Here is a 15,613-nt window from a genome sequence, read left to right on the forward strand (position 1 = left end):
AAAAAAAGCACATCACTTTGTGTAAGTAGCAGACATATGACATGATGTCTCTTTGACTTCTTGAGTCTGTGACACGTCTATAAACTTGTGGTTTGTGGAGGGGTGGTGGTGGAGAATGGTTTTATTCCCTGACAAGTTCATCCATTTGTTCATAATACTAAGTCAGATTTCTCTAATGCTTTAAGGCTGAAAGGTCATGTTTATCACAGTCATCCTATGAGCAGATGGCACAAGTTTTATCCCCATTTGACAGATGAAGTGGAATGTGTTTGATTCATATAAGTTCAGTTACAGGTCTTGTGACTTCAAAACCAGCTCTCACTCATGTACCTAGCCTCTGTATGTCTTTACCATTCTCACTTGCTCTTTTCCCCTTGGTCATTCCCCCATCTCCACCTCTTTGTAGCATTGACCAAGCAGAATAAAGAAACCCAGGCAGAAATCAATTCCGTTTCTTAATATGTGACTTGGAAGGCTAACATTTTGGCCAAATAAGTCAACACAGGATCTTATGTCCTAGAATCTCATTGTACTTCTGTATCGATCGCATATAGACTTTATAACACTGTTGTGTAACATAGACAAGGAGGAACACATACTGTTTTATTGTAAACTTCAGTGCATCTCTGACTTCAGCAATGTGGGTATTCCTTGGAAAGGGATACTTTGCAGCCTGCCTGCACTTTGTTGGCCTGTGAGCGCCTTGTTGGGTCCTCCCATATCTCCCAGAGGATCATCTAGCACAGGTGTCAGAGATCTTCAACTCCATGAGTGCCATTGTAGCCCTTAGACTGTTACCTTTCTGTCATTATTTTAAAAGTTTACCTCCTTTTCTAGTCACATATTTAATAAAAATAACTGACATTCATGTAGTGCTTTAAAGTTCACAGACATTTTACACATAACTCATTGGAGCCTCACAACAGCCCCATGAGATAGGTACTACAGGTAGTAGTATGTCCATCTTATGGAAACTCAGGTTTAGTGAGTTTAGTTAGGCTGCCTGTGGTTACACTGCTACAAGTATCAGAGATGAGATTTTAAGTCCAGCACATCTGGAGTGTAAGAATAATATTATTAATCCACTCAAACATATTGGCTCTCCATTTCCTATACCATCTCTTTTATGCTACTTCTTACATATAAACCATCATTGCTAACAACCTTGCCGTTGTTCTCTGAATCACTCTTAATTTTAATTCTTTTTTTTCCTTCGTAATTTATTTTTAGTTTTCAACATTCACTTCCACAGGCTTTTGAGTTTTAAATTTTTCTCCCCCTCCCTCCCCATCTCGGCGTACAGTCTGATACAGGCTCTACATATACATGCCTATTAAACATGTTTTCAAATTAGTCATGTTGTAAAGAAGAATTAGAACCAGTAGGAGGAATCATAAGAAGAAACAAAACAAAACAGAAGGGGAAAAAAAAGAACAAATAGTATGCTTTGATCTGCATTCAAACTCCATAGTTCTTTCTCTGGATGTGGATAGCATTTTCCATCTTGAGACTTTTGGAGTTGTCTTAGATCCTTGCATTGCTGAGAAGGGCTAAGTCTATTAAAGTTAGTCATGGTACAACATGGCTATTACAGTGTACAACGTTCTCCTGGTTCTGCTCACTTCACTCAGCATCAGTCCATACAAGTCTTTCCATGTTTTTCTGCAGTCTGCTCATCATTTCTTATAGCACAGTAGGATTCCTCTTAATTTTAATTCTTCAAAGAATAATGTTCCATGGTTTGCAGCTACAGACAGTTCTCACTTTATGTAAATTCACATTATACAAATTCCGCTTTACATAAAGAATTCTGAAAGAAATCCATATTCCAAAAAAACCCAAACAAACCTGTGATAACTTTACTATGCTCTCTTGCTGTTTCTGCCCCTTGACTTAGTACTCCACTGAATTCCTCCTGCCCCCAAGTGGAAGTAAAAGAATGGGCTTGTGGAGAGACCGCCTGCTGGTGCTGGCTAGTGGTGGGGAAGGTTGGCTTGAGACCTCTGCACTTTGCCCACCATGTATGTTTACCCCAATCTGTCTGCTATCCAAACTGTTTGTATACGACATTGCTAGAAGAGAAATCAGTGTTAAAAAAATGTGGTTTTGTGTCAGGGACCAACTAGAGATTGTTGAAAGTGCAGTGTAAATTTCCAAGTATAGTTCAGCTGACCCTCTTCCTACTCATCTCTGGGCCTAGCTCATCATTCATCTACAGTGCCTGTCCAAGACTCATGTTCAGAGGGACTGATTCAGTGGGCTCTGTCCATCTTCATATCCTAGTCTAGACAATAGGGACTTCTTCATCCATTTGAATTTTCCTGTGTAGATTCTTAGACTTCACACTTGAGTGGTTTGGGATCAAACTGACAACTTTGTGTGATGTCCTGGGCCTGTCTACAAACAGGTGTGTGCAGCACCATGTCGTGCTAGTCAGTAAACATTTCTTATGCATCTAGTCTATGCCAGACACTGTACTAAGGGTTGAGGATACAAAGAAAGACAAAACCCAGTCCCTTTTCTCAAGGAGCTCACAGTTTAGTGAAGGAGAAAACATGCAAACAGTTATGTAAAATCAAGATATATACAGGCTAAACTGGAAATAATCACAGAGAGAATGCACTAGAATTATGGGGCTTTGGGAAGAGCTTCCCTCAAAAGGTGGGGTTTTATCCAGAACTTGAAGAAGCCAGAAAAGTTGGGAGGAGGAGATGAAGAAGAAGGGCATCCCTGGCATGGACGACAGTCAGTGAAAATGGCTGGGAGTTAGGAACAGCAGTGAGGCCAGGCCATTGTTACAGGATCACAGAGTATGTGCAGGGTTGTAAGGGATTAGAAGACTGGAAGACTAGGACTCAGATGTGAACACCAGAAGATTTTCTATTTGATCCTAGAGGTGATAGGGAGTAACTGGAGTTTATTGAGAGAGAGAGAGAGAGAGAGAGAAGAGAGAGAGAGAGAGAGAGTGTGTGTGTGTGTGTGTGTGTGTGTGTGTGTGTGTGTGTCTGTCTCTCAATCAGACCTACACTTTAGGAAAATTACTTTGGCAGTTGAATGAAAGATGGATTGGAGTGAGGAGAGAGTTGAGGCAGGCAGACCCAACAGCAGGCTGCTGTGGTAGTCCAGGTGTGAGGTGATGAGGGCTTGTACCAGACTGGTGGCAGTGTCAGGAGAGGAGGGGACGTATTTGAAAGATGTTATGAAGGTGAAATTGAGGGGTCTTGGCAACAGATTGGATCTGAAGAATGAGAGATAGCGAGGAGTCAAGGATGATACCTACTTGTTACCTAGGTGACCCCAGGTGACTGGAAGGACAGTAGTACCCTCAGCAGGAAGAGGGGAATGTTTTTTGGCAAAAGATGAGTTCAGTTTTGGACACATGTTTAAACTGCTCTTTGATTTTTATTCTGTGCTGGAGATCTAACATAAAAAGGGTAAACACCTTTGTTGAGAATATTTCTTTTTTTTTCTACATCTTTGACATTGATAATAGAAGATAATTGTTACATATTAACATATAAAAGTGGCTTATGCATTGGAGGAGACTCTTTAATGCTGCATTTTTCTCTGTAGAGTCAAGTCCTCTTAGTGAAACAGAATGGATCTTATGTTCTATCTATACCTTTCAGTCATTTGTGTGACTGGAGCTGTATACTCTGCCATAGAAAATCACTCATCAGTGCCTTATTGTTCCCTTCTGATATTTTCTTTAAAATACCCTCAATACATGTATTGACTATTCTCATAAAGATTTTATAGAGATTAGAAAATAGGCCTGTGGCTCACTACTTATTGATTAGTTGGCCTTTTTTGGGTAAATCAAATTGTCCATTATTTCCCTCATTTATTCAGGATCTTCTAGGTATCTTGGAAAATCAGTCCCTCAAAACTGTTTACCTTTCAGCATGGATTTTTTTTTCTGTGTATACTTGATCTGATTTAGCTATTCTTCCTGTGTTTATCATCTTCCATTTTCACTTTCTCATATAGTCTAATTAGGATTGAATTGTTGGAGTCCATGTGGTAGTTCTACTGTCAACAGTGATGAGCATAATTTGTTATAGAATAGATGACAATTGGTTTCATTTTTATTTCTGTGGTTTTTTTCCTCCCTGGTTTCATTTATATATGATCCTGGGATCACAGCTTTAGGACAAGAAGGGACCTTAAAGGTCATCTTGTCCAACCCATTCATGTTATTGCTGAAGAAACTGAGAAGCAGAGGAGCTAGTAACCTGCTCAAGGTTATGCAACTAATAAGTTCAGAATGGCTTAGAGTCTCACTTCAAGGAGATGGTTTTTCTTTTCACTATTCTTCACTGTTAAAATAGGTAATAACAACAGTCCAGCGTTTATATAGCACTTTAAGGTTTGCAGAGTGCTTTGTAAATATTCCCTCCTTTTATCGTCAAGACAACCCAGAGTGGTAGGTGCTATTATCATCCCCATTTATTCAGTTTTAAGGAGTTGTGTTAGTTTGTTTATTGATTTGCACAGGGCTGCAGGTTGGAAATTAACGATCTGTAATGTGCCCCATTGTCGGTCAGTCATAAGGTATTTTGTTTGGAAAATGGAAGAGACTCATTTGAAAATCAGTGGAATTTTTCACAAGAAAAATGAACTTAAAAAAAAATTTTAATGAATGAATTGGTCTTTCTTTTCCAATCTTGTCCTTTCTCTTTGAATAAAAAGAAAGAAAAGCAAAACTTTTGTAACAAGTATGCATAGTTGAGCAAAAACAAATTCCCTCATTGGCCATATCCAAGAACTTTATGTCACATAATGCACTCTGAGTCCACCCTCTCTATGTCAGGATGTAGTTGTTATCACTGGTCGTCAGGAATCACGGATGATAGTTGTATTTATTTGTCGGAATTCTTAAATCTTTCAAAGTTGTTTCTCTTTTACAATGTTGTTATTGTATAAATTGATCTTTTGGTTCTGGTCACTTTGTCTCTGCATCAGTTCATAGAAGTCTTCTCAGGTTTCTCAGAAGCTGTACCTTTCCTCCTTCCTTTTACAGTACACTGTACCATAATTTGTTTAACTCTTCTCTAGTTGCTGGGTAAAATTTCCCCCTTTCTCCCCTTAGTTTCTAGGTTTTTTTGCTACCACAAAATGATCTCTGAAAATAAAAGAAAGTTCTCTTAATAAAGCTAGGATTGATAGCTATTCCTTTCCCCCCATATATTATTTTGTTCATGGGTTTGGCAGGTTAGTTCAGCTTGGAAATTTGAATGGCATTTAGTTTTGATTTCTAAAATAAATTATGAATAATGCTGTCTGTTGCTAAATATGTAGAGACCTTCATAAAAGAGACAAATGTGGTATAGTTGAAAGATCATTGTACTTACAGGACTGGGATTCAAATCCTGCCAGGTAGTTTGTGACCTTGGACAAACTGATTCATCTCTCTAATTCTCAGTTTCCTAAGGAGGTTGAACTAGATGATGTGGAAGATTCCTTCCAGCCCTGCATAATCATGTGATACCTGAAGATCCTTGGGGCTACTGATTTTAAAAGCACTTATCTTCTTTGAGTTGTTTATCAGTATATATGTTAATTTGTTTCATTCCTATTATCCCACCCAATTACAAAAAAGTCCTGTATTTGACTTTGGAAAGTTAATTTTTTTTCTTTGATACAAATATCTATTTCCTGGGAATTCATAGTACTGGGAATAGTCACTGGGCATTGAAAGACCTTTTCTTGAATCTGAATGAATAAAGATATTATTTGTGGTGATCATAAGCAGAGTAGTAGAAAGTGATGATAAATATGGAAGCCTGCATTAGCCACTGGGGGGGGGGAAATAGTCTCCATACAAGTGACTCTTGTTTGTTTTATAGTAAAAAGAACATTAATGTTTTATATAAATCAGAAGCTTTTCCTCCTGAGTGGAGTGATAGATTGGATGCTAGTGAAGACTGCTAAAATATGCCAAGGCACCATCTGCTCCTGACAGTTATCCATAGAAAAATGTCTACATTGTGACCTGGATATAACCTAGCTGGAGGCCCAGCTGATGTCAGGGAATCCAGTGACACTTTTATGGTTTCGCTTTGTAGGTCTGTTACCCTCCAAACCGTCAGTGCTCAAGATAACAAACCCACAGACTCCTGTATTTAAAACTAAGCAGCGCACAAGGCCTGTCACGTGCAAGAGCACAGCTGAGTTGGAAGCAGAGGAACTTGAGAAAATCCAACAGTAAGTCTCCACAGAACCATGGAAAATCTAGCTCTAGCAGTTGATGCACTTCCTTACCTGGTGATCTGTGGGAGTCACACTACATGTGTCCTTTTCTCACCCAGCCTCGAGGTGAGGAGCCCAATGACTGAGGCAACAGCTAGGGAGTCAGGTTTGAGTTGGGAGAGGTGAGGGAAAAGAAGCCAGCTATTACTTAAGAAAACCATTTGGTATTCTTCCAGATTAATTTGTGCAAATTTTACTCTTAAGCTGCTATATTAATAGCTTATTTTTGTGTAGTGCTTGGCAGCTACAAAGTGCTTTGTAGAGACCTTATTTGATTCTCACAACTCTGTGAAGCAGATAGGACAAATATTGTTTTACAGATGAGAAAATTGAGGCTTAGTGAGGTTAAATGCCTTTTCCATAGCTGTTCAGTTACCAGGAGGCAGAACAGGTCGTCTGACTCTTAAGTCCAGTGTTCTTCCCATTAACTGTGTTTCTAACACCCAGGGTCTTGTTATGCTAATGCCACTCAGTCATCTAAGGTTAAATGTTGTTGAGATGGGATATAGAAAGTGTTCTCCTCCTAATGGTACTATTTATTTTAGTGCTTGTGGAGAAGAGAAGCATGTATTTACTATGAGTAAAGAAGAGTCACATTCTGTGGAGTAATTAAGTGTTAGGTCATTATATAATAATTTCTCCTTTCTAGCAATATTGGAGGATGATATTACTCTATGATTATTGATACTTTAATAAAGTTTAAAATATGCTATTTATGAAGAGAAATCTCCATGATGATTGTTTCTGTCTTTGACACCATCTTTTTTGTTTGTTTGTTTTACTTTCTTGAAATCCCATTAATCATTCCACAGATACAAATTCAAAGCACGGGAACTTGACTCTAGAATCCTTGAAGGTGGGCCTATCATACCAAAGAAACCTCCTGTAAAGCCACCCACTCAGGCTATTGGATTTGACTTGGAAATTGAGAAAAGGATACAGGAACGAGAGGCAAAGAAGAAGTCAGAAGAAGAGCACTTTGAGTTTCATTCTAGGCCTTGTCCTACCAGGATCTTGGAAGATGTTGTGGTAAGAATTTTTTTTACTTCCTCAAATGCAAGTAAAAGTGTCTGAGAACCAGAAATTGAATAAGATGGGTGGGTACCAACTTGGTGGGATTTGTATTTATGTTTTAGTTTTTAACAAAGTAAGAAAAGGTTGGGGTATGGAATTAATTGGGTCAGGTTAATTGCAATTTCTGGTAGTTTTTTTTTTAAGTATAATAAAGGCCATTCATTCTTCCCCATTCTGGCATGGAGGTGAGTGACCCTATGTTCTCAGCGACTATGTCAGCAGTTTGTTAGTAATAATGATGATGATGATGATGATGATGAAAGCAATGATTATGTAACAAATAATGAATAATAGAATACCTAATGATAATATATTAATATAATGTAGTTATCATGTTATATAATGTGTTATATCTATAATTATGTTATAAATAACCACATTAGTATATTATAATAATCTTAAATCATAATTATTATAGCCAGCATTTATACTTCTCTTAAAGGTCCCAAAAAATATTTTACATGTATTACCTCATTTGACCATTACAACAAACATGTGAAATAGTTGCTATTTTTAGCTCCATTCTGTAGATGGGGAAACTGAGGCTGAATGAGGTTAAATGACTCTCTGTGGTCTCAATAATTTGTGTGTATTGGAGCTGAGATTCACGCTCAGATTTTACTGACTCCCAAGTTCTAGGGTCTATCCAAGGTGCTGCCTTCTTTCCTCAAGTCCTAACTGTTCTTGTGGAACTAGAAAAACAAACACTTTCTAATGGATTCATAGTTTTGTTGATTGTACTGGCTTTTAAGGCATTTGTATCTCAGACTGTTTTTTTTTCCTTTTTTGGTAAATTTATTGTTTATTTTTTAACATTCTTTTAAAAATTTGGATTCCAAATTCTCTCCCACCATACTACCCCTCCCCCACCCACTGAGAAGGCAAGTACTATTATGTCCATAATACATGTGAAATCATGCAAAACATTTCCACATTAGCCATATTTTTACAAAAAAGCAAGAAAAATGTAGAAAGTGAGGAAATTACATTTTAATTTGCATTCAGAGTTCATCACTTTTCTGTCTGGAGATGGGTAGCATTTTTCATCATTTGGAATTGTCCTAGATCATTGTATGGATCAGAGTAGTCAGGTCTTTCATAGTTGATCATCATTATGACATTGCTGTTACTGTGCACAATGGTATCCTAGTTCTTCTCACTTCACTTTGCACCAGTACATGTAGGTCTTGCCGTGTTTTGCTGAAACTACCCCTCCCTTTGTCATTTCTTAGGGCACAATAGCATTCTGTCGTAATCATTTGCCATAACTTGTTCAGCCATCATTCAATTGATGGGTGTCCCCTCGATTTCTAATTCTGTCACCACAAAAAGAGCTACTATAAATATTTTTGTACGTCTAGGTCCTTTTCCTTTTTCTTTGAGATACAGACCAAGTAGTGATACTGCGGAGTCAAAGGGTATGCACAGTTTTATAGGTCTTGGAGCATAGTTCCAAATTGTTTTCCAGAATGGTTGAACCAGTTTGCTACCCTACCAGCAATTCATTAGTGTATGTCAGGCCTGCATAACCAAAGGATTTCTTGTGGCCCGTGGGAACATAGAGGAAAACATCCTTTGCATATAGTAGAGATCCTTTGGCGTGCTGCAGTCTGCCCTTGGACTGCAGGTTGTGCAGGCCTGGTGTACATATTTTCCCCTCATCTACTCCAGCATTTGTCATTTCAGATTGGTTGAGGTAGTACCTCAGAGTTGTTTTCATTTGAATTTCTCTAATCGGTAATTATTTATAGCATTTTTTCATATGACTATAGATGGCTTTGATTTCTTCTGAAAACTGCCTGTTTATATCCTTTGGCCATTTATCAAGTGGAGAATGGCTCCTGTTTTTATAAATTTTGACCTCAGTTCTATATTCTCTATATATTTGAGAAATGAGGTCTTTGTCAGAGAAACTTGCTGTAAAATTTTTGATATTACTTCATTGTTAGTGATACCTTTTAGCAAAATGTAGTTTCCCTGATTATCTCTTTTAATTAGGTCTGGTTTTGCTTTTGCCTTGTCAGACCTCTTTCAAGCACGTGCACATGTGGCTGTGCAGTGATCTTACTTTGATTCTCTGTACTTATCCGAGTTTCTGTCTATAATCTGCAGTGTATGTATTCTAGTCTTGATGAATGCAGGTAGACTGGGAATCAGAAGGCTTGGGCTTTAGTTCTGTCTGCATGACCTTCATTTCTCCTTTTGTGGTCTCTTGCCTCCTCAGTAAAATGAGATTGCATAAGGCCTCGACAGCTCTGGTATCCTTTTGTTTCCCCTACCAAATCTCTTAGCTTTTTAGCAGCTGCCGTCTTTTGTTGTTAAGGGGTTCCCTGAACTTGTCCTTTTGAATTGTCCTATTTTCCAGAAACACTGAACCCAGTAAACTGACCTTTTCTAATCCAACAACCACATATTCATAAAGGATATTCTTTAGGCCAGACCTACACAGTCTGATGGTTTTCATTACTTTTTCCAATTTAAGTCTAAATTTTGCAATAAGCTTTTAATTTGAACATTTTATACCATGTACCAAAATAAGCAAGCACCAAATGGATAAGCAATCTAAATATAAAATAAAATACTAACAAACTAAAGGAAAATGGAAAGAGATGCCTTTCAGATTTATGGTTTTCAGGAAAATGTATGTGCAATAGAGGATATGTTTTATTTATATCTTTACATACCTTTCCAACTAGATTATAAGCTTCATAATGGTAGGAAACCTCTTCTTAATACTTCTTTGTGTTTCTTATAGCCAATTAGTCTAACAAATGTGTTCACAGAGGGCCTCTGTGTAAGATTTTGAGCTTGTACCTTAGGCTAATATAACAATAATAATAATATAACCGGGTACATTCTGTGGTTGAGAGCAAGGGGGTACAAATGGATAGATAACTAAGATGGAGTGTTCTCACTAACGTGATCCTGGATAGCTTTGTATTAAGCTAAAAAATGAGCCATGGACTTTAAAAAAATTAACTACTTTAAAAAGGGGTGGAGGGAGACGTGAAGCAAATGTTACCTCAGGAAAGTATGCAAGAATGTGCCTGCTAGCCCTGGTCTTCCTGCATCTGACTCCTCAATTCAGTTTCAAAATACCTCTGCTAAAATTATCCCCTCCATTCACTGATACTACATGTCTGCCCATGTAGTGCCCCCAGATTCCCATTAGATTTCAGAATCAAGTTCAGATTTCATTTTCTTACCTTCAAGGCTTTTCAGCATTTCTTGCTCTCACATTCCTTCTTTACAACTTTTTACCTCTAGCTCATTCCCCAAGCCCAGAGGAAATGAAATTTTAAGTAGAGAGGAATAGCACTTTAAGGTCACAAAAAAAATAAACAAACTTAGACTCGTAGTTGAAAACACAGGTTAAGTTGAAAGAGTTGGGGCCCCAGGATGATGGAGTGGAAAATGCCTTCAATTCATGATATCTGATCCTAGTTTTGCTTACACAAGACATTCCATTTCCTTGCTGCTGTCTATTCCCTGTGCCTGGAATGCACTCCCTCCTCTCTTCTGTCTGTCCGAATCCCTACTTTCCTTCAAGGCTCTGCTCAAGCTTCATCTCCTGTGTGGAGTCTTCCAATCCCTCTAGCTGCTAGTGCCTTCTCCCACTCCTCGTTATCTTTTACCTAGTTTTATATACTCATGTATACATGTTGTGTCCCTTGGGTAAATTGTAAGGTTCCAGAAATTGTTTTTCTTTTGTCCCTGTGTCTCCTTTGCCTAGCACATAACAGTGTTTGTTGGGTGATTGGTAGTCTTTTTAAGCAGTACCAAATAACTTATTTCACAGGCTGTTTATTTTTTCTCCCTCTCTCACCCAGAAAGCCAATCTTTTATAACTAAGAATAAAAAAAGAGATTTTTTTTCTTCTGTTTTGTTTTGTTTCTTCTTTCTTGTGGTTCCTCCTGTTGGTTCTAATTCTTCTTTATAATATGATTAATGTGAAAATATATTTAATAGGAAGGTATATGTAGAGCCTATATCAGATTGCACGCCGTCTTGGGGAGGGAGGGGGAGAAAATTTAAAACTCAAAAGCTTATGGAAATGATTGTTGAAAACTAAAACTAAATTAATTAAAATTTTAAAAAAGGTACCATAGACCAAAAAAAAAAAGAGAGAGAGAAAGAGAAAAGAAAAAAAGCAGCCCAGCAAAACTGAGTCCAACAATATATTTAGTGTTCCACACTAATAGTCCCTCACCACTGAAAGAAAGGCATGGTGCTTTCTCATAACCCTTCTTTGGACTCAAACTTAGTCATTATAATCACTCAGCATTCAGATTTTTTGGTTCTTTGCATTTGTTTTTTTTTTTGTAGTTATTATGCATATTTTCTTGGTTCTCTTTACTTCAGTGTGCATGAGTTCATATAGTACCAAGTAGTTTTGATTACTCCTTTTTGAAATTGGTTTGAGATCTAATAATACTACCTTCCACCTTCCTTACTACTTTTTTTCATTATTTCTCTTGACCATTATCATCATCATTATTATTACTGACATTTTGTTCTAAATAGGGTTCTTGTGGTCCATGAACTTAAAAAAAAAGTATTACTAGCACACATTAAATTAATAATTAAATAATATTCCATAAATTAATTTAGTAAAAACTGTTTCAGTACGATCGATTTCTTTTGAAATTTTACGTATTTTGTTTTATGCTTTTAAAGACATTCTAAGAAGGGGTCCCTAGGCTTTACCAGACTGCCAGAGGGGGAAGTCTACAACACAAAAAAGGTTAAGAACCTCTGCTCTAAATAAAAGATTTTACAATTTTTGTCTAATTCCATACACTAGCTCCTTGTTAGCCCCCCTTATTTTCAATATGGTCTATCTAATATTTGTAGGCTTTCTCTAGGAAGAGTAATGATACTTTTCCAGAAGTCTCCCTCAAAGTTATTTTATATGCTTTGTATTAGTCTTGATGACAGACTCTGCTATTTAGGAGGGAAGGAATGGTATCTTTTTTTTTTTTTTGAGGCAGTCGGGGATAAGTGACTTGCCCAGGGCCACACATCTAGTAAGTATCATGTGTCTGAGGCTGGATTTGAACTCAGGTCCTCCTAACTTCAAGGCTGGTACTCTGTCTACTTTGCCACTTAGCTACCCGGAGGGAATGGTATCAAGAAATACATCAGGACCTTTTAAGTGTAAAAAATGTTCTGCCATTCAGTCATTATCTTGAATGCCTACACTTTTTGGCACTTTCCCCCCATACTCCCCTTAAGGTGGAATTCGACCCTCAGTTTCCCATTGTGGCAAGCTTCTAAGTACAGCCTTCTGTGTCGTGTACCTTTTATTCCATCAATGTCGCTTTTGCTCATAATTGTTTTAGGAACCGCTCTTGGAATTGTCTTCAGGCCCAGTGATACTTTTTATAAAAAAAACTTTTTAAAGTTTTGTTGGTGCCTTTTGTTTTTAGATTAGTTCTCCTTACCTCCCAAGAACCTTCCCTTGAAACAAAGAGTAAAGTCTGACTTTTTTTTTTTGAAATTCTAAATGGTGACATTGATTTTTTTTTTCTCCTGACTGTGGTTACAAAGTACTTATGAGCCATGGCTGGTGAATACAATGAATGAATGAACTAAGTGTGTCAATAAAATAATGAGACTGATTATCTTGTGTGTGTTAAATGTTGAAGGTGTCATTTAACTCTGTAGAAGCTGAATGTCAACGAAGGTCCTCTGAGTAGGTACTTAGGAAGGTGACTGGCTGGTGTGTAAGCTTCAGGGCACAGTCTTTGTTCTCCTGGGAGACCTTGGGGTAGACTCGGGCTTCTTAGCTAATGCACCCTTTTTTCCCTCCTCCCAGGGTATTCCAGAGAAGAAAAAGCTCCCTACCACAATCCCCAGATCTCCTGCCTTTGCCCTGAAGAACAGAGTCCGTGTGTTCACCAGAGAAGATGAGGTGATTTGGGGAGGGGTGGGCAGGGATTCAAATCACTGACTTTTTCTCTTCAAACATGTACCCTTTCTACAGTTGTTTGAGTTCAGTATTTACCTTTGTCTGGAATTGACTTTTCAGAAGTGGGTTGAGAGATTCTAGCCCCTGGTTTGCTGTGCAGAGGAGTGTTGTTGTGAGTATAGGTATGTGCTCAGCTCTTTATATACATAGCCTCAACAGTTCTTGACAGTAGAGTTGAGGGGGCTGTACACAATGGATCAATTTACAACTCAGGCCCTTATAGAGAGATGTGGCAGTAGAGATTAGCCCCTGAAATTGGCCATTATGCTGCCTTTGGTACATGGTGTTCTAGGTTTCTAACCCCTGTCTTGGAGTATACACAGACTGTTACCAAGCTACAGGTCACATAAAGGGGTGTCATCTGTCTGATCTCTTTTTGCCCCAAGGGTCCTAGTTCCAACAGATGCACTGTGTGGCAAAGTTTCATGAAGTTAGTATGCGTAAACTGTCATTGATCAGGCTAGTTTCTTATTTCCTCTCCTAAATTGTCTATAAATATCTCTATGGATAGGGTAATTTTATAGCAGGTATCAGACATAAGGTTTTTTTTAGGCACATTTGTAACTAAAATACTTGTTAACTCTGAACCAAAGCCATTTATATGTTCTCAGTCTTGTTTTGGAAGAGACGTGAAGTCAGGAAGCCCAGGATTCAAGTCTCGCCTCAGACATTTATTAGCAGAGTGATCTAGGGCAAGTCACTGAACCTCTCTGGGCCTCACTGTCCTCATTGGTAAAATGAGGGAGTCGGATTGAATAGTCTCCAAGACTCCTTCCAGCTCTAAATGTATGCTCCTGTGTACCCCAAAGATCCATTCTTGTAAGGTTTGACAGTGAAACGAAGGTACGCTTGTTATCACAGTGAGCTGAACTAGAAGATAGCAGGCAGTAGAATCCAAAATAAGATTGTGATGTTTCCTGTCTGTGTTCAGATGTAAATAACTTTAGTGCTCCTTTAATGGAATGCTTTTATTTCACTCACAAACTATGTAGTCTGGGAGTTTTTATAGCTCTCTGAGCCTTTCAAAGTTCTTTTATATGAATTCTCTCTTAGTAGGATAGGTGTTGTTCCCATTTTCTGCATGAGAGAACAGGCCAGGAGAGGGTGATTATATTATGTAGCTAGTTAGTGGTAGGGCCAGTATCCTTAGGCCTAACCCCCAATCTGTAGCATTCACAGTTCCTGATGTGGAGGAGCTCTGTTTGTGACTGGACTTTTCCCTCTTAGGAAGAAGAAGAACCAACAGTGATCAAATCTCACCCCATGCCACACTACGGGGTGCCCTTTAAGCCTCGAATCCCAGAGCAGAGAACCGTGGAGGTTTGCCCCTTCTCCTTTGATTCCCGGGACAAAGAGCGGCAATTACAAAAGGAGAAGAAAGTAAAAGAGCTACAAAAAGGAGAGGTAGCTGTTTGCATTTTTGCACTGAGACTGAATGATGAATACAGTGAGCCTGTTAAAGATGGGGGTGTTAGCTTTCAATTGTTACAGCCTAAGTATTTTCCTTTTTCTGATTGCATTCAGTCCTTGAACCATGTGGGCCAATGGTGTGATGCAACTACCGAGAAAAGCCAATGAGATCTTACGCTCAATATGTGGTATCCAGAATGAGTTCTACTGTATTTTGTGCTGGTTAGATGAGATTTGGAATATTGTGTGCTCTTTTGGGCACCACATTTTAGGAGGGGTGGTTACAAATTAGTGCCACTAAGATGGTGATATGTCAGGGGATGTGTCCTAAGTATTGCTTTAGGTAACTAGGGAAGTGTAGAGAAGAGATGGCTTGAGAGCAAGGGGAGACAATCACATCTTTGAAATATATGAAATGTTATTGTTTGGAAGAAAGTATTTTGGGGGAACTGGGACCGATGGGTAAAAGTTATACCAAGCAGATTCACTCAGTGTAAGTAAGAATTTCTTCACAATTAGAGCTTCTAGCAATGGAATGGGCTGCTGAAACAGCTGGCGAATTCTATGTCAACCTGGGCAGGAAGACTCAATGAAGACCTGATGAGATGTAGAGATGGTTCCTATAGGGAGTAAAGGACTGGACTGTTTTACTTCTGAGCCACAGAATCCCAAAATTAGAAGGGATTTGATAGGTTGGTTATCTGGTCCAGCTGGTACGTGAACAGATGTCTAATAAACTCTACAATATTTCTAACCAAAACTCATTTAACTCCCCCCTTGAACGTCGTCAGTGACAGGGATGGGGAAAGGAGGAGGAGGAATATGTCACTGTTTATCAAGGCAGCCAATTCTCCTTTTGGACAGCTTGGATTGTTAGGAAGCTTTTCTTTTATATCACAAGCTGAA

General features: G+C 38.4%; 1 protein-coding gene across 3 annotated transcripts in view; it reads left to right on the forward strand.

The window, feature by feature from the left end:
• The window catches only part of TPX2 (TPX2 microtubule nucleation factor), a 60,467-nt gene that overhangs the window by 34,810 nt on the left and 10,044 nt on the right, over positions 1 to 15,613 (forward strand). For all 3 annotated transcript variants that reach the window (XM_020990698.2, XM_020990696.2, XM_020990697.2), the window contains exons 10-13: positions 6,069 to 6,207; positions 7,065 to 7,281; positions 13,145 to 13,240; positions 14,525 to 14,701. In XM_020990698.2, the coding sequence (XP_020846357.1) occupies positions 6,069 to 6,207; positions 7,065 to 7,281; positions 13,145 to 13,240; positions 14,525 to 14,701 (629 nt within the window). The remainder of the gene's footprint in view (positions 1 to 6,068; positions 6,208 to 7,064; positions 7,282 to 13,144; positions 13,241 to 14,524; positions 14,702 to 15,613) is intronic.

The sequence above is a fragment of the Phascolarctos cinereus genome, unplaced genomic scaffold (assembly GCF_003287225.1).
Source record: "Phascolarctos cinereus isolate Bilbo 61053 unplaced genomic scaffold, phaCin_HiC Scaffold_2;HRSCAF=192, whole genome shotgun sequence".
NCBI classification, from domain to species: Eukaryota; Metazoa; Chordata; class Mammalia; order Diprotodontia; family Phascolarctidae; genus Phascolarctos; species Phascolarctos cinereus.